Source organism: Mobula birostris, chromosome 22 (genome assembly GCF_030028105.1).
Source record: "Mobula birostris isolate sMobBir1 chromosome 22, sMobBir1.hap1, whole genome shotgun sequence".
Classification (NCBI taxonomy): Eukaryota; Metazoa; Chordata; class Chondrichthyes; order Myliobatiformes; family Myliobatidae; genus Mobula; species Mobula birostris.
In genome coordinates this window covers 39,070,751-39,095,056 of record NC_092391.1, presented here as the reverse complement: position 1 = coordinate 39,095,056, position 24,306 = coordinate 39,070,751, and the positions used below count along the sequence as shown (strand labels likewise).

At 41.6% G+C, this 24,306-nt stretch overlaps 1 protein-coding gene across 1 annotated transcript in view; it reads left to right on the top strand.

The window, feature by feature from the left end:
• Positions 1 to 7,887, top strand: part of abca2 (ATP-binding cassette, sub-family A (ABC1), member 2) — a 553,235-nt gene extending 545,348 nt beyond the window's left edge. Inside the window, exon 49 of the mRNA XM_072240523.1 lies at positions 3,891 to 7,887. Coding sequence (XP_072096624.1) covers positions 3,891 to 3,926 — 36 coding nt within the window. The 3' untranslated portion in view covers positions 3,927 to 7,887. The remainder of the gene's footprint in view (positions 1 to 3,890) is intronic.
• The last annotated feature ends 16,419 nt before the right edge of the window (positions 7,888 to 24,306 follow it).

The following is a 24,306-nucleotide window of genomic DNA, read 5'->3' as shown; positions in this document are numbered from 1 at the left end:
TCATTCTCAATCATCTTTCTTTTCTTCTAACTCAATCTTTTTATCTTCAAATTCCTTCACCACTGCTTTCTTCTCTTTAATATAATTCCTTTCCACTTGTTCTGTCTTCAGTTGCAGAAAAAATTCTGCATTTCGTATTCTTTTCTTGTATTGTTGATCTAGTTTCTCCATCCCTTTCTGATACTCCTGCAAAGTGCCTTCCTGTAACTGCTGTAGCTGTCTTTTAAGAGATGTCAATTTCTCCTGGTACATCTGCTCTGTTACTTTCAGGTAGTCTTCATCATCCTGCTTATTGGCAATATCTGTCTCCCTTGCATCCTCTGTATCTTCATCGGAGTCGTGGCCACGGATACTGTGTTGGTCTTCATCGTTGACGCTGTCTAGCTCTTCCGTGTCGTTGTAATAGTCAACAATGGGTGAGAGGAGAGCTGTGGACATCTTCCCCACCGAGCTGACCTCCTTTGTTGACACATCTAGTGCCTTGATGGTGTGCCAATCCAACTGGATTTTCCTGAGCCATTCATGTCCCAGCAATGGTGGTCCTCCATTTTTCAGTACATAGAGGTTCAGCTGCTGTGTTTTGTCTCCGTAGCTCACTGTCACTTTAATTTTGCCTTTGGGACACATTTTCTGTCCTGTGTAAGTCTTTAGCAGTAGTTTAGTTCATTTCAGAGGTATGTGAGAAAACAGTCATTTGTAGTCATGTACAGAGAGCACTATTAAAGCTGAGCCTGTGTCCAACTCCATTTTCAGTCTCATGCCTGCCACTTGTGGAGTGATCCATATTACTCTTGGATCATCTGTCTCTTTCACACTGTGAAGTTGCAGGCAAGACAATTCACTTTCGTCTGAGTCATTTTCATCAGAACTGCTTTCTTCCATGTTGTGTACATTGTTGTGTTTTCCTTTCTGGAGTGTCTTGTTTCTTTGTATTTTGTCCTTTTTCTTCTGTTTAATAGCTTTGCATACTCTGCCAGTGTGGCCCTGTTTGCCATAGTTTCTGCATTCTTTGTCTTTAAATCAACAGTCATCTGAGTCATGTGACATGTTCTGACAACGGTAACATTGTTTACTAGCTTTGCATACTCTGCCAATGTGGCCCTGTTTGCCACAGTTTCTGCATTCTTTGTCTTTAAACTAACAGTCATCAGGGTCAAGTGACATGTTCCCACAACGGTAACATTTCTTTCCTTCATTTCTGTTCAGTGACATTTTATTCGTAGCGTATTCCAGAGATTTTTGTTGTATCTCTGAAGCACCCTGTGCTGCAATTTCTGTTGATATTGCAATATCCAGAGCCTTCTCTAATGTAAAGTCTTTTTCACACAGGAACAACCTCTGTGTGGTTTCACAATGCATGCCACTCACTAATCTGTCCCTCAATGAGTCCGACAGGCCAGCTCCAAGTTGACAATGTTCTGATAATTTGCGCAATTCAGCACAATATTCAGAAATGCTTTCATTTTTGCTCTGATTCCGTTTGTGAAATTTAAATCTTTCAGCAATAACCAGTGGGGTTTAAATGCTGTTGGAGAGTGTCTACTATTTGCTCGAACATTTTGTGAGCTGGCTTTTCAGGGGTTAACAAGCTCCGTAGCTGCCCGTATGTTTTTGCTGCCATAATACTGAGGCTACGTCCACACTAGACTGGATAATTTTGAAAGCGCCAGTTTCACGTGAAAACGATAGGCGTCCACACCAGGCGTTTTTGAAAATACCTCTGTCCACATTAAAAAGGGTATTTGGGTGAATCTCCTCCTACTGGGCACGCGCAGGACACATCTACAGAAAACAAGTGAAGAGGAAACAATATACTTGGTGCATGTTTAACCGTTACAGACTAGAAAAACTTAAAAGGAAAGTGCCAAACGACGGATAGCTGTTGGCTCTCACGCAGGAGGACTTAAAACTTAAAAAAAACAAGTACTGGAGCGTATGGAGGCAACCGACAAGGAGTTCATGGACAGTATGACGCGGCTGACGGCGAACATTGAAAAAGCTGACTCACTCTGTTGCAGAGGGTTTTGCAATGATGAGGAATATGATGGCTCCCCCCCACCCCAGTACTTTTCACTGCCACAATACCAACCTCACAGCCACTACAATAGCTACACATATGGACACACAGACCCCCAGGAACATCTTCCCCACTCCCACAGAGGGGTCACCCTGGAAACATTTCCTACAGCTATAGTCTCTTCACCGATGAAAGGGTCGACAGGTTTTTTAAAACCTCCGGTTACCCCGTACACACTACAACACCCAACCGCCGTTTTCAGATTTAAACACTCTGGAGAGCATTTCAGAAAAGCTCTGTTTTTGGGGGAGGAAAACACTGTTTCAGTGTGGATGGAGGGTCAAAACGAAGAGAAAAAGCTTCAGTTATGGATCTATCCTGTCTAGTGTGGATGTAGCCTGAGTAAGACATTGGCTTTCCTTTCATCATTAACACCATTACCCTCACAATATAACTCTACTCTCTCAATGTAAGTTGCCCAGTTTTCAAAGCCACTATCAAATGCTGTAATGGTTCCAATTATCGCCATCTTTGTTATGTTAACTTAGCCCCATTTTCCCCTTATTTATCTTTTTGACTAGCGTGTCCTTTTTGCTAGTGCCATGAGCGCACTCCGTCTAGATGTGTGTGCGTCGCTCCTTTTTAGCTCCCTTCTGGGGCAGGCAGACCCTTAGCCGCTGGGGGTCAGTGCCGGCTGTGGTCTCAGCTGGACGTGCTGTGGCTCCGACTGTGTCTCTTGGTCTCCCGACGTTCCCAACCTCGGCTGTGCTCCCACTTCCTTTCAGACTCCCAGCCTCGCCCTGCCGCCTCCTCTCGCTCCTTGCGCCCTTCTTTCGAGAGTCGTTATCAATTAAAATGTGACATTCCAATACGATGTAGGTTTATTAACCTCGTCACCAATTTGTTGTGTATATGGCCTGGTTACACAACAATGCTATTAATAAAAACGCTGGAGACAGGAGTTAAGTTTCATGATTCTTTACTGGCAGAATCTGAACTCGGCACACACGTACAGATCAATACGCGCCTAATAGAGCATGCTCAATATGTGCCTAATAGTGCTTGCAACACGTGTCCCTACAACAAAAAGTAGTCCCTTATTATACTGTAGGCTATACAGTACAGACTATTTTTCCATCACCTGTCTCTAATTTATATGATACAAAAATTGACCATATTACAAACTTTCCCAATTTTGTTATAATGAATGGAGATTCCTTCACCATACTAGTATAAGACTAGAGACAGTGTGGAGTAAGTATTAGATTTGACCGAATCATTGCACTATGTTAAACCACATGAAATGAGGAATTTAATTTCATTAACCAGGAGCCGCCGTTGCTTAGTAGCATGAGTGCATCTGGTAGCCATGTTTTTTTTTCTCAGGGAACCTGGTGGACAGTAAGCATAAGGGAGAGGTGGCATATTGGTAATGTGGCCACAGCCCTAAGACCCAGTACAATACTATCCTTAAAGTGTTGTCTGTGTGGAACTTGCATGTTCCCCTTGTGAGTACATGCAAAGTGCTCTAATTTCCTACATCTTTAAAAGTGAGGAAATGGCTTCCATAAATTTCCCCCTCGTCTCGCTAAGTGCCAAAAGAATCAGTGAATTTGATAGGCAGATGAGAGAGCATAAATTGTAGGAGTACAGAGAAATAAAAAGAGAGAGGATGAGATTTCTCTGCTGAGAGTTGATAAGAAGTTACTGGGTTGAATGGCTACATGTTGTGCATAATGTGTCATGGTACCATGATCAATATGATTTGGGGCATATTTGATGGATACCTGGACTGTTTTTGTCACTAATTACATGTGTTGGGAAGTGTGTTTTTTTGAGCATGACTCGTGATAGATGGCCTCTTTTTTTTCAGGCTCAGCTTTCGTTTAACACTGACACGTTGTGCTGAGAGGGTGATGTTACTGAATCTGTCCCATCTCTGAAGACCTTGTACACAGCGATTAAGAACTTTGCAACAACCCAGCACAATAAGCGGCGGTGTTGGGAGTAAGGATTGGAGGTGACTGAATGTATGGTCAATTATTCCTTCGAGCTGAAAACCACTTCAAATGGAGACGTTAAATCCACCAACCAGCAGGGAATGCTGGTTAGTAGGTGTGAGTGGTTTTGGTATCCATGCCTTGTTATTCCTGAGGAATTACTGGCAAGTCACTCTCCAATAAACATCAGTCCATTAACATTTTATTTAATACAGAGTTGTTTTATTTTAATGCACTGTCAAAAAATAGTGTATAATACCTGTCTGCTGTGCATTTGAATATTTTAAAAATTATTTTTTATGAACAGTGCAGAAATGGTGAGCAAAGTATTTAGAATCTTTATTTTGAATTACATATGCACTGTAAACACTCAGATATGTAACCCTTGCCAAAACAACACATGCATGAACTTAGCCAATGGTCCTTGGCCACCAACCTGCGAAGGTTTGTAATGTGAGTCAGAAAGGGGTAATGGAATTCCTCCAGTTTCCCTCACCTTCCCTGTACCCTGACAACTCACTTAGAAATTGTTTAATGCTCTCCAGTTTAACTTACATATATAAATTCAGCACATAAGTTTAAAAGTGAATTACCACCTCTCCATCTCAGATAGTACTCTAGAATGTTTTATTGTAGCTGGTCGTTACTCTATTAGTCAGTGCCAGCTTAGGTTAACTGATTAGGATCTTCAGTTTTAGAATAGTAAAGTCAGGGTACTTTGAATTATTATTCCATAGGCAGAATATGAAGAATGAAAATAAGATTCTATTTTTGAAAGATATTCTTACATTACCATTCTCCTACTACCTGATTAAATCCATGGTGATTATTCTTTGCTGATTATCAGGCCCGTCTACAGCCTCAAACAATAATTGAGAGCAACCAAACTAATGTTGCTATTGTCGTCCAGATCATGTCCACAATATAGGTATAATATTGAAGACAAGTTAATTCATTCAGTCTGATTTAATCTATTCTATCATTTGGCTCAAAAGAATATGGGACAAAAGGATTTGATTCCTGCTGCACAGATAAGACATTTATTGTACAAAAATCTGTGTAGGATTAAATACTATGTTCTAAAGATTATTTTTGGCTGATCAACTCAGGTATGGACTAAAGAACGGTTCCAAGGGATATATTGTGGTATTAGTTTATCTTTGGTCATGTGTTAAATAGCTTTTGATAGGCTTCTAGCATTGTGCATTACTTCTAATGTAATCAGAACTGAGCTTCAGAAGCTGAATGCAAGGCGTATACCAAACTATATCACACACAAGGTTAAACCTCACTTTTATCTTTAGTTTATCCATCATTTATTTTTGCTCTTGTACTACCAGAGAGTTGTTTATCACACCCTATACATGAAGCACAAAGTACAATAGAAATTAAATGAAAGTGCATTGGCTATGAAATAATATGCAAATTTCTTCCAACTTTCTTGAAATCCTTTGACTTTTATTACACCTGAACTTAAATCTATCTCCTGACAGTTAAGTTAAAAGTAAGTTATAATTAAGAAATAATCCTGCCAGACACTCAGATACAATGCTAAAGCACATTCTAGGCCAAGATTTAAACGTATGGAACCAACTGACAAGTTAATTTTATTTTCAGTTAATGTGATGCCTTCGATCCAAAATGTGCATGTTCAAATTCCTCTGAGTGTTTACAATGAGCTGCAGTACTTACAACTTATCAACCCATGTTTATGCTTATGCTGCAACTTCTCTTGAAGGTGCCCCATTTAAAATAAGCATGAACAATCCAATGCAAATATAAGGCTTCACCGGCTATGATTAGGTGAATGGTTGACACTAATGCAGCAGATTTTCATAAAGATTCTAAACAGAAAGTATTGAGATATAACTTGCATCTGAAATGTAATGTCTCATTGATGTATATTTTTTACCTTATGATTCTAAAAGTGTCTCCCACAATGGCCATAATGTCAAAGTAATGTTATAGTTGGCATTTCATCTGAAATGAATGCTGAGATAAAGTGGCCTTGTTGACCTGGTTGGTGTAACACTGTGGTTGAGCCTCAAACTGGACTTTGAGCTCAGACATAGGCCACACCTGCGTACCCAGCAGGTAACATGAACAGTGAAGATATGGGAATGAATCTGAGTCTTTCCACAGAACTGTTTGATCATTTGTTTTCAAAGCCATTTCTTCTGCTCAGTCAATGCTTTGGAGTTAAGTGGCAAAGGTTTTGGGCCAGGATGTGATATGGCAGCTTTGTTGATTTTTAATACATTTTTTGACACATCTACATATTAATCAGTTCAATACAAAATAAAAGGTAAGGGGATTAATTTAAAAATCTTTTGATTTTCATCCATGTTGTCAGATCTGACCTCCAGATAGCAGTGTTTAAATTGAGTCAAAAAAATAACGATGTAAATCTGTCATATTCATCTTTTCATTTAATTTTTTCTTCTGGATTTTAATTTTCACTTCGTTGAAGAATTCATCATTAGATGTGAACACTGTTAAATGTTAACTGCTTGAACCATGTCCATGCATTGTGCCTTGCAACATTTTAATGTCACCCTCTGCACTTCACTCTTAAATACAGGCAGTCTGAATATTGGGAAAGCTACAGTCTTTCTTGAGAAATTGTGCTCAGAAGCTTAGCTTAAAATAACAGGGTCTGAAGCACGGATTTCGATGTTGAGCAAAAATGAACTGAAGAGGAATGAGCATTCAATCAACATCCCTTGCAAAACTAATGAAAAGCATAATCACTTAATTCAGTATTGTTTCCCTTGATATTGATTAACCTTAATGGGTGAAAAGGAATGGTTGTATCAGATAGGACAAAGTAAAATCTCATGCTATTAAATTAACTTATAGATGGCCGAGGCAAACTTGGCTGCTGTGTTACCAATGGCACACTCGAGTTTCCACTTAACGTCAAGTTTATGAAGTGATGCCGTCAAGAAGGAAGTGTGACAGTGACACCAGTAAGCAGGACTCGTAGAAACAGTGGGACTGTCCAAAATGAACACTCCAGGTAATAGAAGGCCTTCAAGTTCGCCATTGTATAGAGTTTAGCACTTCATGAAAATAGAAGATGGAAAATTAAAATTTCTTTCACGTTTGTGCTCTGATATTTATTTAATTGGTAATCTGAATTACAAACAAAATGATAACCCACCCAACTAACAAGCCACGCAAAATGGCAAGCCCACCCATCTAACAAGCCACACAAAAGTGGGCATCAGTTGCTTTTTTGAAGAGGATTGGTTAATCCTATTCCATTCCAGTGCAGGAGGAGGTAGTGATGATACAAATTTATTACTGTAGCCGTCATAAAATATTGTAAGATAGAATTAGTATATTCTATTAGAGCATTGCAGTGGCATTTACAATAGTCGTAATGGCCTTAAGCTTAATTGCTGGTCTGAGCAGATGCCCATTCGAGACTTTGGTATCATGTAGGCCTCATGTTGTCCTTAACCCTTCAATGCCAGTTGCAAAATCCCATAAAATTTTCTGACATAAAGATCACACTTTACAAAAATATAATTTTAAAATGCTTGGTATTCATTTTGCCCTAAGTGTCACTCCTTTCCAAAACGTTGTACTAGCGCAGTCATGAACACTTCTGCAAAAAAAAAACTTTGTGTCTGACCTTTTGAACTCAGATTTCACCATCAATTAATTTGTGTGTCAGTGGATTTGTCAAGATGCCTGTTTGTGAGAGAAGTGGGCATGTTAAATTGTGGCATATTTGCACATTTCTGTGTGTCTCTTGTCGTTTATGGGTTGAAAGCAGCCTATACTGTTGTAATTTTTTTTTTTGTTCAGGGCAATGACAAAGCATCTGGCTAGCTAAATAAATATTTGTTTTGTTGTATAAAACTTGGAAGAGGTTTTGACTTTTCAATTGGATTGATGCACATAGATATCAAATATATTCATTAACAAGAAGTAACTGCTTACCCTATTAACATTATTCATTATTCCCCTGAGCTTTATTGATTACCTATGGCTTTTGCTCCATCAAAAAAAAACAAGGCATTCTATATCATGGAGCCAAGTGTCCTAGATTATGACAATCGTGCTTGCCGAAGGAGGGCTGAGCTCGGAGGCTTATGGACCAGTAGCTGCCACCATCAGTAATCTCCAGCCCAACACCTTTCTCATCTCTGATGTCAAACCAGATCAACGATGGTCTGCCACAAATTGCAGGATGGTTTATCAGAGCAGGACTAAGCATGCCTTACAATAAATCTGCCACAAAAGTCAAATGCAGTACATGATTAACCAAGGCTCCAAACCTATGTGGCAGGTCATATTGCTGCTCTGTTTTCCTCCCATAATCCAGAGAGCAGAGAGGCAGGAGGTTAGTATGTTAGTTGGCCACTGTAAATTAGAACCAATACAACCAGGTAGTGGGAGAATTGGGAGCCAGTGTTGTGCATTTGAAAGTTAAGTTATAGTAACTAAGTGGGGATAGGATATCCCTGAGAGCTAGCATAGACTTGGTGGACCAAATGGCCTGCTCTTGTGCTGTAGGAAAAGCATAATTTTGGTGTTCTTCCAAGATCATCATCATGAGGGCCATACCTAAATTGTAAAATCTGGAGAAATTGTATATTGTGCAATATTATCTGTCAGCTGCAATTATTTTGTGCTGGTCCACCAGTGCTCACTTCCTGGTCCACAGTGATGAATATCGCTGATTGTTGAGGAAGGACAACACCAGGGACATTATCAGCAGATATAAAATAGTTTGAAGTACAAACAGGTACTGTGTAGTTTGTGCTTCTTTCCCCACAGAAATATATATGGCAACAGACATTGTGCCGATTACCGTGAATGAATAGAAAGTAAACATAAGTGAAACTGTAAGTAGAATGAATGGCTACATGGGAGAAAATTATTAGATTGATCTTGGAGTAGGTTAAAAGGTCAGCACAACATTTTGGGCTGAAAATGCCCGTACTGTGCTGTATTGTTCTATGTTTCAATGTTAATATATTTTGCAACTTAGTCTCAGGGTCTTAGAGTCATCCAACATGAAGAGAGGTCCCTTGGCCCACCATGTCCACGCCAACCATCAAGTGCCCATCCATACTACTTCCATTCACCAGCACTTAGTCTATAGCCTTCTATACCTCAGTGATTCAAGTGTTCACCCAGTTACTCATTAAATGTTATGAGAGTATCTTCCTTCACCATCCATTTATGCTGTATGTTCCAGATTCAAACCTCCTTCTGAGTCAAAAAGTTCTTCCTCAGATCCCTTCTGAAATTATAACCCTTATCTTGGATCTATACCTTATAGTTCTACTTCTGCCATGAAGAAACATTTCTCAGTATCTAATAATTTTGAACATCTCTAGCAGGTTCCCTGCTCAGCCTCCCTCCTTCCAAAGAAACCAGACCTCATCTATGCAGTCTTTCTTCAGAACTGAAATGTTCCATCCCATGCAACTTCCTGATGAGTCTCTTCTGCATTTTTTTCCAGTACAATCTTGTCCACAGCTGTTCTCTGAAGCTAGGATCTTAATTATATTTGACATTGTTTCTATCCAGTGACATGAAATAGCAACAATCCACCAAATAAATAAAATATCCTTGCTGCACATCAGAGCTGCCTCAATCATGCTGTCCCCAGTACCTGATAATATGGAACATTTTCCAATTATTCCCAAAAACTAAACTCTAACTTCATTATTACCATCTTTTAGGTGGAGTCAATTATGCTGCACAATTTAAAAAAAAATTACTCAAAAAATGGTGTCTCCAAACCTTATCGTAAACTTGATCTGTCTATATTAGCCCGTAAGATAGATCAAGGCAGAGTTCAATTCAGAGACGCAAGAGATTCAGCAAATGTTGGAAACCTTGAGAAACAACGACAAACTGCTGGAGGAACTCAGCGTGTCCAGCAGCATCTGTGGAGGGAAATTGACAGTCAGTGTTTCAGGTTGAGACCCTTCACCGGAGTGCTGATGTTGTTGGACTTGCTGAGTTCCTCGTGCAATCTCTATGGATTGCTCAGCAGTTCAGTTCATTTCAGTGTGGTACTAAGAAGCCTGCCCTAACAGAAGGTCAAAGAGAAAACTCTGTTACTGAGAGATGTTCCTGGCATTCATGGGAAATGACAGAGTAGTCCGATCTAGCTGGATTCCCTTCATTTCACCTGGGATCTGCATCTGCTCTCTGACCTGCCATATGATTGAAATTTATTTATCAGAGTGGGAATTCTCAACCTGAAGATTAGAAAGGAAGAGGTAAGTTCAGTTTTTTTTTTCTCAACATATGTTTATTTTAATACATTTTAAATATTTTCTAATGTGTCATTGTGCTGCTAGTATTTAATCTATTTTGTTCTTTAATATAATAAAAGATTTTAAAATCTCTTATAAAGCCTCATGGAGTTTGACAGGAGGCAGGGTTCCACCACAGTCTTGTGTTCTGTAGGAGGGGCTTAGTGCACACTGGTCATTTTAAATGATGTGCAGAGCTGACCGCATGAGTTCGCAGACCAAATCAGTGGCAATGAAGGTGGAGTGCATCATAAAAGTTTCAACGGTTGAATAGTTTCATTTAATATTAGGGAATGTGTACAATATACAGCCCTGAAATTCTTGGTTTTTCACAGATATCCACGAAAACAGAAGAAACTGCAAGGAATGGATTACAGTAAAAACATTAAAACCCTAAAGCCCTTTCTCCCCCCCCCATTAGCAGCAGCAAAGCATCAACCCTCACCCTCACCCTCCCACTTACTTCAGCAAAAAAGCATCAGTGGTCTGTACGCACCAGCTGTGTGGTGAGAAAGGCACAACAGCACCTCTTTCACCTCAGGCGGTTGAGGAAGTTTGGTATGGGCCCCCAGATCCTAAGAACTTTCTACAGGGGCACAATTGAGAGCATCTTGACTGACTGCATCACTGCCTGGTATGGGAGCTGTACCTCCCTTAAATTGCAGGACTCTGCAGAGAGTGGTGCGGACGGCCCAGCACATCTGTAGTTGTGAACTTCCCATTATTCGGGACATTTACAAGGACAGGTGTATAAAAAGGGCCCGTAGGATCATTGGGGACCCACATCATCCCAATCACAATCTATTCCAGCTGCTACCATCCAGGAAGCGGTACTGCAGCATAAAAGCCAGGACCAATAGGCTCCAGGACAGCTTCTTCCACCAGGTCGTCAGACTGATGAACTCTCACTGATTTGAGTGTACTCTATATTACATTGACTGTTCTATTTATTATAAATCACTATGACTGCACATCACACATTTAGATGGAGATGTAACATAAAGATTTTTACTCATGTATGTGAAGGATGTAAGAAATTAAGTCAATTCAATTCAACCACCAAGCAAGCAGTAACAAAGCCCCCAGAGAGGGACCATGATTAAGCATAATGGGACAGGTGACATGTCAAAACTTGGTTGTAATTGTCACGTGCACACAGCAATTGAAGGAGAACATTTTTTTGAGTGATGGAACATTGAGAGGTAAATTTTTGCCAGGGCACAGGGGGTTTTACCCAAAAGCTGACACCTTGTACAACAGAGTTTTCTCTCCGTGAGGCATTGTTCATTGTTCAATGCATCTGCATCAGAGTGGAGTAAGCACTCTGTCTCTGAATTTATGAGAGCCGCCCTTTAATACAGCACAAAAACAGGCCCTTCAGCCCAACTCATCTGTGCCTATCTCATTTGCCTGCATTAGGAATGTGTCCTTCAATGCCTTACCTATTTAATTGCCTGTCCAAATGCCACTTAAATATAGTGATTGTATCTGATTCCACCATTTCCTCTGGCAACATCCCAACTCTCTTTGTAAAACAAATATCCTTCAGGTCTCCTTTAAAACACCCTCTTCCCACCTTAAATCTGTGCCCTGTCTTTTCTGATATTCCTACCATGGGAAAAAGATTCTGACTACATATCCTGTTAATGTTTTTCATAATCTTGCATGTTGTCAGTTATTACACAGTCTTCACTACAGGCAGATAAATTCATCCTATTCAATCTCTTTTGCATAACAGAAGTCCTTTAATCCATAAAAATCATAAAACATTGGAGAAGAATCATCAAAGCATCAACCCTCCCCATCAAGTCTGCTCTGCCATTCCATCATGGCTGAGTTACTATACCTTTCAACGCCATTCTCCTCTTACTAATCAAGAACCTCTCATTAGACCATAAGAGCGGAATCCACATGTCCAAGGAGGAGGTTGGCTGGTGCAGGGTTGCTGCATTGCAGGGATGCCTAACCTTTTTTTATGCCATTAAGCAAAGGGGTCCATGGGCCCCAGGTTGGGAACCCCTGCTGTATTGAGACGGAGAGTTGGTTGAGAGTGGTGAGCACATGGTCTAAGTGTGGTATGGCAATTGTCCTGTATCGGACCGCAAAGCACTCCAGCGTGTGGTGAAAACTGCCCAGCAGATTATCGGCACCCAATTGCCCACCATTGAGAACATCTACCATAAACGCTGCCTGGGCAGGGCAAAAAGCATTATCAGGGATGCATCTCACCGTAACCATGGACTTTTTACTCTCCTCCCATCCGGTAGGCGCCACAGGAGCCTCCACTTCCGTACCAGCAGGCACAGGAAGAGCTTCTTCCCTGGGGCTGTGACTCTGCTGAACCTCTCATCACAGCGCTAAGCAGTATTGCATCTTTATTGTACTGTCTCAGTACTTTTATATTGTGTGCTGTAGCACTTTTTATTCGCAGTTATTTTGTAAATAACACTATTCTTTGCATTTCTAGTCAGATACTAAATGCATTTCATTGGCTTTGTATCTGCACTTGGCACAATGACAATAAAGTTGAATCTAATCTAATCCCTAAGGCTTGCTGCAAAAATGTTGGAAAACTGAAATCTAAAACAGAAAATTCAGCAAATACTCAGCAGGTCAGGCAGCTGCTCTGGAGACAGAAACACAGACATACAGTAGCTCTTAATTGACCTTTCATCAAAACCAGGAAAACTTAGAAATCAAACAAGTTTAATGTTTTAGAGAAAGGTCAGGCAGGGAGGGAATGGGGAAACAAAGGGATAGTTTTTTTGGGGGGGAGGGGTGGCAAGTGGTGATGCCAGTAGCTGAAATAAGGTTGTAAAGCTAAGTGAAAAAGGAAAAAATAATATTTTCAGCTCTAATTTTTTTTTCTCTCTCCTGTTCTGGTATTACAGATTTTACTTTTCTCCTCCTACTTATGTCTCCCAGGGGTGTCTGCTTGCTTTGTTTCAGTGTTTTGACACTTTTTTATTTCAGACTCTAATAAATTTTTCATTCTGCTAGTCAGTGACCACTCTGTTAGGTACACCTGCACACCTGCTTGTTAATGCAAATATCTAATCAACCAAACATGTGGAAGCAACTCAGTACATAAAAGCATGCAGACACAGTCAGGAGGTTCGGTTGTTCAAACTAAACATTAGAATGGGGAAGAATTGTGATCTAAGTGACTTTGACTGTTGGTGCCAGATGGTTGTTTGAGTACCTCAGACACTGGTGATCTGGAATTTTCACACATAATAGTCTCTCGTGTGTACAGAGAATGATGTGAAAACCAAAAATTATCCAGTGACCGGTAGTTCTGCAGGTCAAAATACCTTGTAATGAGAAAGATTAGAGGAGAATGGCCAGACTGGTTCAAGCAGACAAGAAGGCAACAATAACTCAAATAACCACGCGATACAACAGTGGTGTGCAGAAGAGCACTTCTGAATGCATGTCTCATTGAACCTTGGGCTTCAGCAGCAGAAGGCCATGAACATACTCTCGGTGGCCATTTTATTAGGTACAGGAAACACCTAATAAAGTGGCCACTGAGTGTGTGTGTCTTTGTGCAATTTTTTACATGATGATTTAAAAAAAAAGCTTTGTCATTGTAGCCAACTCTCACCCAGAGGCTCTGTTCACTTAGAATATGATAAAACTTTATTGGATTCGACAATAAGTGCTGATTGGTTAACCATTGTGTACTTCTGAAAGATGTGTTCCCAGCATGTTCCTCTCCTACTTGTGGCTTTTGTTGAGGGCAAGCACTGGTTCCTTGTTAAGGTAAAATAATGTAACATGTTACATTGTACCACAAGTCATGGTGCCTGCTTAACTGCAAGCTACAAGGCTCATCCTGAGCTCTGTAGGCAGATGCAGCAACCTGTACATCTCCCACCTTCAATACACTCACTGTAGATTGCTGTAAATCTATGAATTGGTTCCCAACTGAATTCAGGAGCCACATCCAGTAGCTACTAAAATATGTAACGCAACAGCCAGTGTTATCAAGCTTGGTGTGTCAAGTGTAGTTACCACAGAATGAAGGAATTGCCAATACCACCAGCAAATTCTGGTCACGTGCCAGCTGGACACCGAGGAAGAATTTTCATGTCGATGGTGGACAGAGACCTGAGGTGATGTATGTGCAGTCTATAATAGAACATATGGTGCAGAGCCCATAACCCAGCTCCTTGTCTTGCTGCCATAAATTAGCTGCTTGGTCTTCCTGACATTAAGTAAGAGGTTGTTGTTATGACACCACACAGTCTCCCTCCTATATGCTGATTCATCACCACCTTTGATTGGGCGTACAATAGTGGTGTCATCAGCAAACTTAAATATAGCATTGGAGCTGTGCTTAGACACACTGCATAAGTGTAAAGTGAGTAGAACAGGGGGCTAAGCACACAGCCTTGTGGTGCACTTGTGCTGATGGAGACAGTGGAGGAGATGTTCCCAATCTGAGCAGACTGGAGTCTGAAAGTAAGGAAGTCAAGGATCCAATTACACAAGGAGGTATTAAGGCCAAAGTCTTGACGCTTAATGATTAGTTTTGAGGGGAAGATGGTATTGAATGCTGAGCTGTAGTCGATAAAGAGCATCCTGAAGTATGCATCCGTGCTGTATAGATGTTCCAGAGTTGAGTGAAGAGACAGTGAGAAGGCATCTGTTGTGTACTTATTGCTCTGGGTAGGCAAATTTGAGGAGGTCCAAGCTGTTTTTCAGGCAGGAGTTGATATGTTTTATCATCAATCTTTCAAAGTACTTTGTCAGTAGTAAGTACTACTGGACAGTAGTCATTGAGGCAGGTTACCATGTTCTTCTTAGGCACCAGTATAATTGAAAACTGCCTGAAGCCAGTGGGTACCTCAGACTGCTGAAGTGAGAGGATAAAGATCTCAGTGAACACTCCAGACAGTGATCTGAAAATGTTTTTAGTACTTCACCAGGTATTCCATCTGGACTAGATGCATTTTGTGGGTTTGCACGTCAGCCTCAGAGACTGAAATCACAGGATTATTGGGGGCTGTGGGAGTTTGTGATAGTTGAGACAACTACAACTTGTTTGGAGATCCATCCAATATTTGCATACTACATCCTCTATAGGATCAACTGAAAGCAAATTAAGAAAGATATGATAGGGTCTTTTAAGAGACTTTTAGATAGGTACATGGAGCTTAGAAAAATGGAGGGCTATGGGGAAGTCTAGTAATTTCTAAGGTCGGGACCTGTTCGGCACAACTTTGTGGGCTGAAGGGCCTACATTGTGCTGTAGGTTTTCTATGTTTCTATGTTTTCCACTTATGTTTTTACAGTCAGAGCCAGCACAGAAGGCATTGAGCTGATCTGGAAGCGAAGACCTGTTGTCGCCTACGTAACTTGATTTAACTTTATAAGATGTAATAGCATTCAAGCCCTGCTACAACTGTCAAGCATCCTTTGTTGATTCAAGGAATTGCCACTTTGCCCATGAGATGGCTTTCCAGAGATCGTAACTGGACCTCTTGTAATTTTCTTGGACACCAGACTTGAAAGCCTCTGACTTGGCCCTCAGCAGGTTGTGGTTCATATTACAAAAAGGTGGTGATGAGGAAGCTTTAATGAACCCAAGATGACTTACCAACCTGTTGGAAGTGTAGCGAGATGATTGAGTTTTTAAAAAAATAAGGCACAAAACATTAGAATTCATGGGTTCATAAACAGTAAAAACTTTGGGTGGCTACATTGGAAAGATTGATGAGCTTGATTACACAACAGGTAACTGAATGTTGTATACTGAGCAAATTGAGCAAGTGGAATAGCTGAGGAGGAGTGAAAGCCAATTTTGCTGAGTGCAAGATTTAAAAGCATACAGTTTGCTTTAATGGTAACTACTCCAACCAAAGCAGCTGAATTTAGCTTTGCTCATATCATGAAAGTAATGCAGGAACATTTGGAACAGAAACCATTGTTGATTGCAGAGCGTTTAAGGTTTCATAAGTGGAATCAAAAGGAAGGGGAGTCTATTTCAACTTACGTGGCTGAATTGAAGAAGTTGTATGAACATTGTCAGTTCGGCAATGTCCTTAATATTGCATTGAGAGATAGTTTAATTTGTGGAATCTCACAAGAAATTATTCAAAATTGGCTCTGAACTGAAGCACAGTTTACATTTAATAGAACAATTGAAATAGCTGTATCAATGGAAACAGCAGACAGAGATGGAATGGGGTTGCAGTCAGGAATGGAATACAGCATGAACAAAAGTTCAATATCTAAACGGAAACCTGCCTGGCTGAACAAGTTGAGTTGTTGTTGTGGCAGGGGCTGACATACACCAGAACAATACAGGTTTAAGATGTTAAACTTGCAAACAATGAACTAAAGTAGAACACGTATAAAGCGAATGTCAGGCAGAGAAAAACAAATGGACTACACAAGGAAGATAAAAAGTAATGTTACACTTTCAAAAAGAGCACTTATCTGCATACTGTTGATGAAAAATTTGTTAATGAGAATGACACAGGACTGAGTAGCCTTGAGATTTACAATGTGATAACTAACAATAGACAAGCAATATAGCTTACACCAGAAGTGAACAGCAAGTTAATTAAAAGGGAATTAGATACTGGTTAGGCTGTTTCATTCTACAAAATGAGTTTGAGGGTATTTCAAAGAAATTAAACAAACATACAGATATTCAGCTAAGAACTTATACTGGAGGACAGAGAATTCCTGTGGAATTGACATTCATAACAGTGTGAAATACACCAACATTCCACACTGAGCTTGAATGTGGTAAAAAAAAAAACACAGGAGGGCCAGCATTGTGGGATCATGAGTGGCTGAGACAACTGCAACTTGTTTGGAGATCTGTCCAATATTTGCATGAAAAAATGAAGTTGGACTTGTTTTCCTTTCATTTTGGACTTGTTTTCCTTTCAATTGGCTTTTATGTTTTGGAGTTACAAAACAAAACAGAGAGTGAGATTAAAGGGGGCCTTTTCTGGTTGGCTGCTAGTGACTAGTGCTATTCTGCGGAAGTTGGTGTTATGATTGCTTCTTTTTACATTATATATTATTGATTTGGATGATGGAATTGATGGCTTTGTTGCCAAGATGCGGACAATGCAAAAATAGGTGGAGGGGTAGGTAATGTTGAGGAAGCAGGGAATCTGTATACGGACCTAGACAGATTAGGAGAATGGGCAAAGAAGTGGCTGATGGAACCATGTAGGGAAGTGTCAGACCTCTCAGTCTCCACCCAGCTAACAGGAGTCATCTGCCACTCATTTCCAATTCATCACCTACAGCTTATTTAAGTCCAGCTCTTATCCCCAGCCCTTGTTCACGCATCAAACCAGCCAGCCTCAACCATTTGCTCCCAGCCTTTCAGTTACCTTGTTGCCTGTGGTGTTTAAAACCCCTTTTCTCATTTTGTGGGCCTTGCAGCTTTGCAGACAAACCGACGGTTGACATTTTGGGCCAAAGCCCTGCGTCATGGCCGAGAATGCGAAGTACAAAGAGGTGAGGGGGGGAGATGAGGCAGAGTTGGTAAGTGATAGGTGAAACCAAGTGAGGTGGGAGATCATGGGCAGGTGGAACTGGTAGGGGAGTAATTTTTCAGATAGAGGCTGGTAGATTATCAGAGGAAACGGGTGTGGGGGTGTAGGGGAAGGTGATAAGTGGGACCAGATAAGGGAGGGGTAAAGGAAGATTTAACCGCGATCTATCTGGCCATTATCCAGATACCTATCCGCCTGGGGCTCTTCGTTCACTTTTCAATCCCCATCACCATTTGGTTCTATCTGCTCAACTCCCTCCCTTACCTGGTTCAGTATCTCCTTCCAGGTTCTATCCCTGCCTTCCCCCTCCCACACAGTTCCATCACATTTTTCCCCCATTATCTGTCTCTACCTATCACCCACTAACCTGTTCGAGGACTTCTTCCTCCCACAACTGGTTACATTTGTCCATCGTGCCCCACCTCACATAGATCCACCTATCACCCACCATCCCGTGCCTCAGCCTCCCCCTCCCGCCTCTTTATATACTTCATAACTTTCCTCCACACTCCAAGTCCTGATGCTGGGTCTCGACCCAAAACATGGACTATCCTTTGGACTCCATGGATACTGCTTAACCTATTGTGTTCCTCCATTAGTCTGAGAATAGCAAACATTGTTAACACAAGCTAACAAGGAGGAAAATGAAAGTTATGTGATTTGACACCCATATACTGTTCCTAACTACAGAGCAGAAATCAGTCATGAACATTTATTCATATTCTGTTAAATAATTGTTTGCTTCATAGTTTACTTAACAAAAGAGTATGCTTATTAACCCAACACTGGCAGTCTCCTTAGAAGCAGAACTCAGAGACAAATGTCTCTGTCTATTGGGTCCTTATGATTGCTCCATTTAACATTTTTCCCAGACTGTTTTCCTTCACTGTATGTATTTATTGTCTGTTTCTGAAACAGAAACAGCAAATGCTGAAAACACTCAACAGTTTAGGCAGTATAGAGTGAAATAGAATTGACCTTTTTAGGTTGAAGAACCTTTGTCAGAACTGGAATGAGAAAGTTAGTTTGGAGAGAATATGAGTCGGGAATGGGGAGGGCTGGGGATAGATAGGTGGGATAAAGTTCAAGTTTGATTGTCATTCAGCCATACATGGAATGCAGCCAAACGAAACAGTGTTCCTCAGGGGGCCAAGGTGCAAAACTCAGAGCCAACGATCATACACAGCACAGATAGTACATCAAATTATGATAGCAGAAAACATAGTTACAAAACAAAAAGTAATATTATAGCCCATGTCCCTAAGTGTCATAGCCTGTAGATTGATGGTGCCTGGATGTTGTCCTGCAGCCATGCTTCTGCAAGAACAGACTGCAGCAATTCCTCACAGTGCAGCCGCAGAGGAAGGTAATCCAACTTGTCTCTCACCGAGAGATCATTGGACAGCAGCACCAACAGGATGGGCTAGCCTCAAACCCGGCGGCACACAGTCAGGCTCTGATGTCTTCTTTCTCAGCAGCTGTACAGGCAACCCCGAGGTATGTACGAGGGTATGGTCCGCGACATGCCTAAGGCCGCTCAGCTCCCCTGCTGTCAGTCTCTCGCCAATGAACCTATGAATCGGACTCACGGTATTCTGAATTACCGATGTTCAACAGGATTTTACAATCATAACAGAAACAAAACCTCACACCATCCATTGGATCACGTACAGCCTTCACTCACCACCACTGATGCCTCCTTCCCTGGGTGGTTGAAGCAGAGTGCAACACAGTGCATAATAAGTCCAGTTCCAATGCTATCCTGCAACCCACTAGTGCGGTAGACCTGCAGTACCTGGTATTCTTAATATCCAGCAGTGTCTTGCAATCATGAAAAAGATGCAAAGGACAAATAATTGAACCTTTGGTTGAACCCAGTGAGGCCACTGTGGCTGAGTGCATTGCCATCTTACCAGAAAGACAAAAACTCTCAAGTTGAGGCCAGGATAGTTGTGGAGGTGAGTTGTTACTGGGTAGTTCAAGATCGATGAAGAACTATGGTGAGTTGCAAATAGCAGGTCAGGTTGTGCTAATGAAGAGGGAAAAAACCTACAAAAAATAAACTATGCCAACATCACAGTGAGATGACACCATCCAGGAGCAGCTCGTCTGATGTAAACAGAAAAAGCAAGGCATCAGTGGTAGGAGAGTTCAATATTGAATCTGGGGTGCTGAATTGTGCCCACTCAGAAGTTGAGGTGTTTCTCTGCAAGCTTCAGTTGTGCTGTCATTAAAGTGCTGGAGGCCTTCACACAGGTGAGGAAGAGAGTGGAAAGGACTGGAGGATTAAAGTGGCAAAAACTTGGAAGTATATTTCTCTTAGTGGGTCAGGTAGTATCTATGGAAGGAAGAAGACAGATGCCGTTTCGGGTCAAGACGCTCCAGATGGAGTAGTCTCAAGCCAAAATGTTGTCTGTCCATTTCCCTCTACAGATGCTGCTTAACCTGTTGAGTTCTTCTAGCTTTTGTTTGTTGCTCCAGGTTCCAGTGTCTGTAATCCCATTTCAGGATGCTTTTCTTTACTGTCTTCCCTCATTTTACCCAGCATTTCTTTGTGATGCATCTCTAGCAGGAAATGGCAGTGCCTTTTGTAGATGAGAAGCCACACCTATAGCCAAAAGATAAAAGCTAGGAGAGAACTTCATCCTAACTCTCTGTGCTATGTTGCAAAACCAGTTGTCTTAGCCAAGAGATCAAAAGTGGCAGAAATTTAATGACGTTTTAGGGCAGTTGATAAACAAGTTTGGTTAAAAAAAAATTTCATGGCTCCATTAAGATTGTGATGAGCAACAACAATGTTGTAACATTTGTTGCAATGGATGTAAGGGATGAAACAAGGACAGATCAGGACTGATGTGGAGTGTTTCAAATACAGTAGTAGGTCATATTGTGCTAATGGAGAGCACAAACCCTGGATATTCTCAGCAGAATTCAAAATGAAGTTCCATAGATACTCCACAGATCAGTCATCTGTGGAGAGAGAAGAAGACTTTGTATCAGCTCAATGCCCTTTCATCAGAAAGGAGAAAGTGGGGAGAAAAAAGCATGACTGATGTTGCAGAGAGGTGAACACACACAAAATATTGGAGGAACTCAGCAGGCCAGGCAGCATCTAGGAAAAGAGCAGAGTTGACGTTTCGACCAAAACCCCTCGGCAGGACACCTCAATTTTCCAGCACCTGCAGATTTTCTCTTGTCTGTCGTTGCAGAGAGAGGGACAGGTAGAAAGAACAGAGGGATCCTCAGCAGTAAAGAGATGATGGCTGTCCAGATTCCACAACTGTTCTTGACGCCATATGCTTAAACATATCTGACCTGTCTGGAGGAGTACAAACAGAGGGAAGCAAATAATGGCGATTAAAGAGAGAAAAATATCCTGTCGAGATGCAGATGAAGCAATTGCTAGAATAAACGAGGATGTAGGAAATCCTCAGCAGATCAGATATCATCTGATGAGAGAGAGAAAAATGAGTCAATGTTACAAGCAGATAACCAGAAGTCGCTAGTTCTGACAAAAACAAGAATGGCTATTTATCTGAAATTGATACTTCATGATGGCTGCAGTTTGTCTGGGCAGAAGATGAGGTGCTGCTCCTTAGGTTTCTTGAGGACAGTGAAGGAGGCCAAAGACAGAGACATCAAGATGGGAATTTAAAAATGTCATCCTTAATAATGATCTGTAAAATCTTACCTATAACTTTATGCTGTTTGCCTCCCTCCTTTCTTAAACAGCAGTGCAATATTTGTGTTTTTTCTAAGATCACTACCGAAGCCTCCACGTTATAGAAACATAGAAAACCTACAGCACAATACAGGCCCTTCGGCCCACAAAGCTGTGCTGAACATGTCCCTCCCTTAGAACTACCTAGGCTTACCCATACCCCTCTATTTTTCTAAGCTCCATGACCCAATCCAGGAGTCTCTTAAAAGACCCTATCGTTTCCACCTCCACCACCACCGCTGGCAGCCCATTCCACACACTCACCACTCTCTGCATAAAAACCTTACCCCTGACTTCTCCTCTGTACCTACTTCCAAGCTCCTTAAAATTGTGCTGTCTCATGCTAGCCATTTCAGCCCTGGGGAAAAAGCCTCTGACTATCCACACAATCAATTCCTCTCATTATCTTGTACACCTCTATCAGGTCACCTTTCATCCTCCGTCACACCAGGGAGAAAAGGCCATGTTCACTCAACCTATTCTCATAAGGCATGCTCCCCAATCCAGGCAACATCCTTGTAAATCTCCTCTGCAACCTTTCTATGATTTCCACACCCTTCCTATAGTGAGGCAACCAGAATTAAGCACAGTACTCCAAGTGGGGTCTGACCAGGGTCCTATATAGCTGCAACATTACCTCTCGGCTCTTAAATTCAATCCCACAGTTGATGAAGGCCAATGCACCGTATGCCTTCTTAACCACAGAGTCAACCTGCGCAGCAGCTTTGAGTGTCCAACGGACTCGGACCCCAAGATCCCTCTGAACCTCCACACTGCCAAGAGTCTTACCATTAATGCCATATTTTGCCATCATATTTGACCTACCAAAATGAACCACCTCACACTTATCTGGGTTGAACTCCGACTGCCACTTCTCAGCCTAGTTTTGCTTCTTAACAATGTCCCGCTGTAACCTCTGACAACCCTCCACACTATCCACAACACCCACAACCTTTGTGTCAACAGCAATTTTACTAACCCATCCCTCCACTTCCTCATCCAGGTGATTTATAAAAGTCATGAAGAGTAGGGGGTCCCAGAACAGATCCCTGAGGCACACCACTGGTCACCAACCTCCATGCAGAGTATGACCCATCAACAACCACTCTTTGCCTTCTGTGGGCAAGTCAATTCAGGATCCACAAAGCAATGTACCCTTGGATCCCATGCCTCCTTACTTTCTCAATAAGTCTTGCATGGGGTACCTTCTCAAATGCTTTGTTGAAATCTATATACATTACATTTACCTTCACCAATGTGTTTAGTCACATCCTCAAAAAATTCAGTTGGGCTCGTAAGGCACAACCTGCCTTTGACAAAGCCATGCTGATTATTCCGAATCATATTATACCTCTCCAAATGTTCATAAATCCTGCCTCTCAGGATCTTCATCAACTTACCAACCACTGAAGCAAGACTCACTGGTCTATAATTTCCTGGGCTATCTCTACTCCCTCCCTTGAATAAGGGAACAACATCCGCAACCCCCCAATCCTCTGAAACCTCTCCCATCCCCATTGATGATGCAAAGATCATAGCCAGAGGCTCAGCAATCTCCTCTCTCACCTCCCACACCTCCCACAGTAGCCTGGGGTATATCCCGTCCGGTCCCAGTGACTTATCCAACTTGATGGTTTCCAAAAGCTCCAGCACATCGTCTTCTTTAATATTTACATGCTCAAGATTTTCAGTCTACTGCAAGTCATCCCTACAATCACCAAGATCCTTTTCCATAGTGAATACTGAAGCAAAATACTCATTAAGTACCTCTGCTATCTCCTCCTGTTCCATACACACCTTTCCTCTGTCACACTTGATTGGTCCTATTCTCTCACGCCTTATCCTCTTGCTCTTCACATACTTGTAGAATGCCTTGGGGTTTTCCTTAATCCTGGCGATCAAGGCCTTCTCATGGCCCCTTCTGGCTCTCCTAATTTCATTCTTAAGCTCCTTCCCGCCAGCCTTATAATCTTCTAGATCTCTATCATGAGGTTTTTGAACCTTTTGTAAGCTCTTCTTTTCTTGACTAGATTTATAACAGCCTTTGTACACCATGGTTCCTGTACCCTACCATCCTTTCCCTGTCTCATTGGAACATACCTGTGCAGAACCCCACGCAAATACTCCTTGAACATTTGCCACATTTCTTCCGTACGTTTCCCTGAGAACATGTTTCTAATTTATGCTTCCAAGTAACTGCCTGATAGCCTCATATTTCCCCTTACTCCAATTAAATGTTTTGCTAACTTGTCTGTTCCTATCCTTCTCCAATTGTATGGTAAAGGAGATAGAATTGTGATCGCTATCTCCAAAACGCTCTCCCACTGAGAGACCAGAGACCTGACACCTGACCAGGTTCATTTCCCAATACCAGATCAAGTACAGCCTCTCCTCTTGTAGGCTTATCTACATATTGTGTCAAGATACCTTCCTGAACACACCTGACAAACTCCACCCCATCTAAACCCCTCACTCTAGGGAGATGCCAATCAATATTTGGGAAATTAAAATCTCCCACCACAATAACCCTGTTATTATTACACCTTTGTAGAATCTCTCTCCCTATCTTCTCCTCGGTGTCCCTGTTACTATAGGGTGGTCTATAAAAAAAAAATCCAGTGCCGGACGATGCTGAGGCTGTTCTACAAGTCTGTGGTGGCCAGTGCGATCATGTTTGCTGTTGTGTGCTGGGGCAGCAGGCTGAGGGTAGCAGACACCAACAGAATCAACAATCCCATTCGTAAGGCCAGTG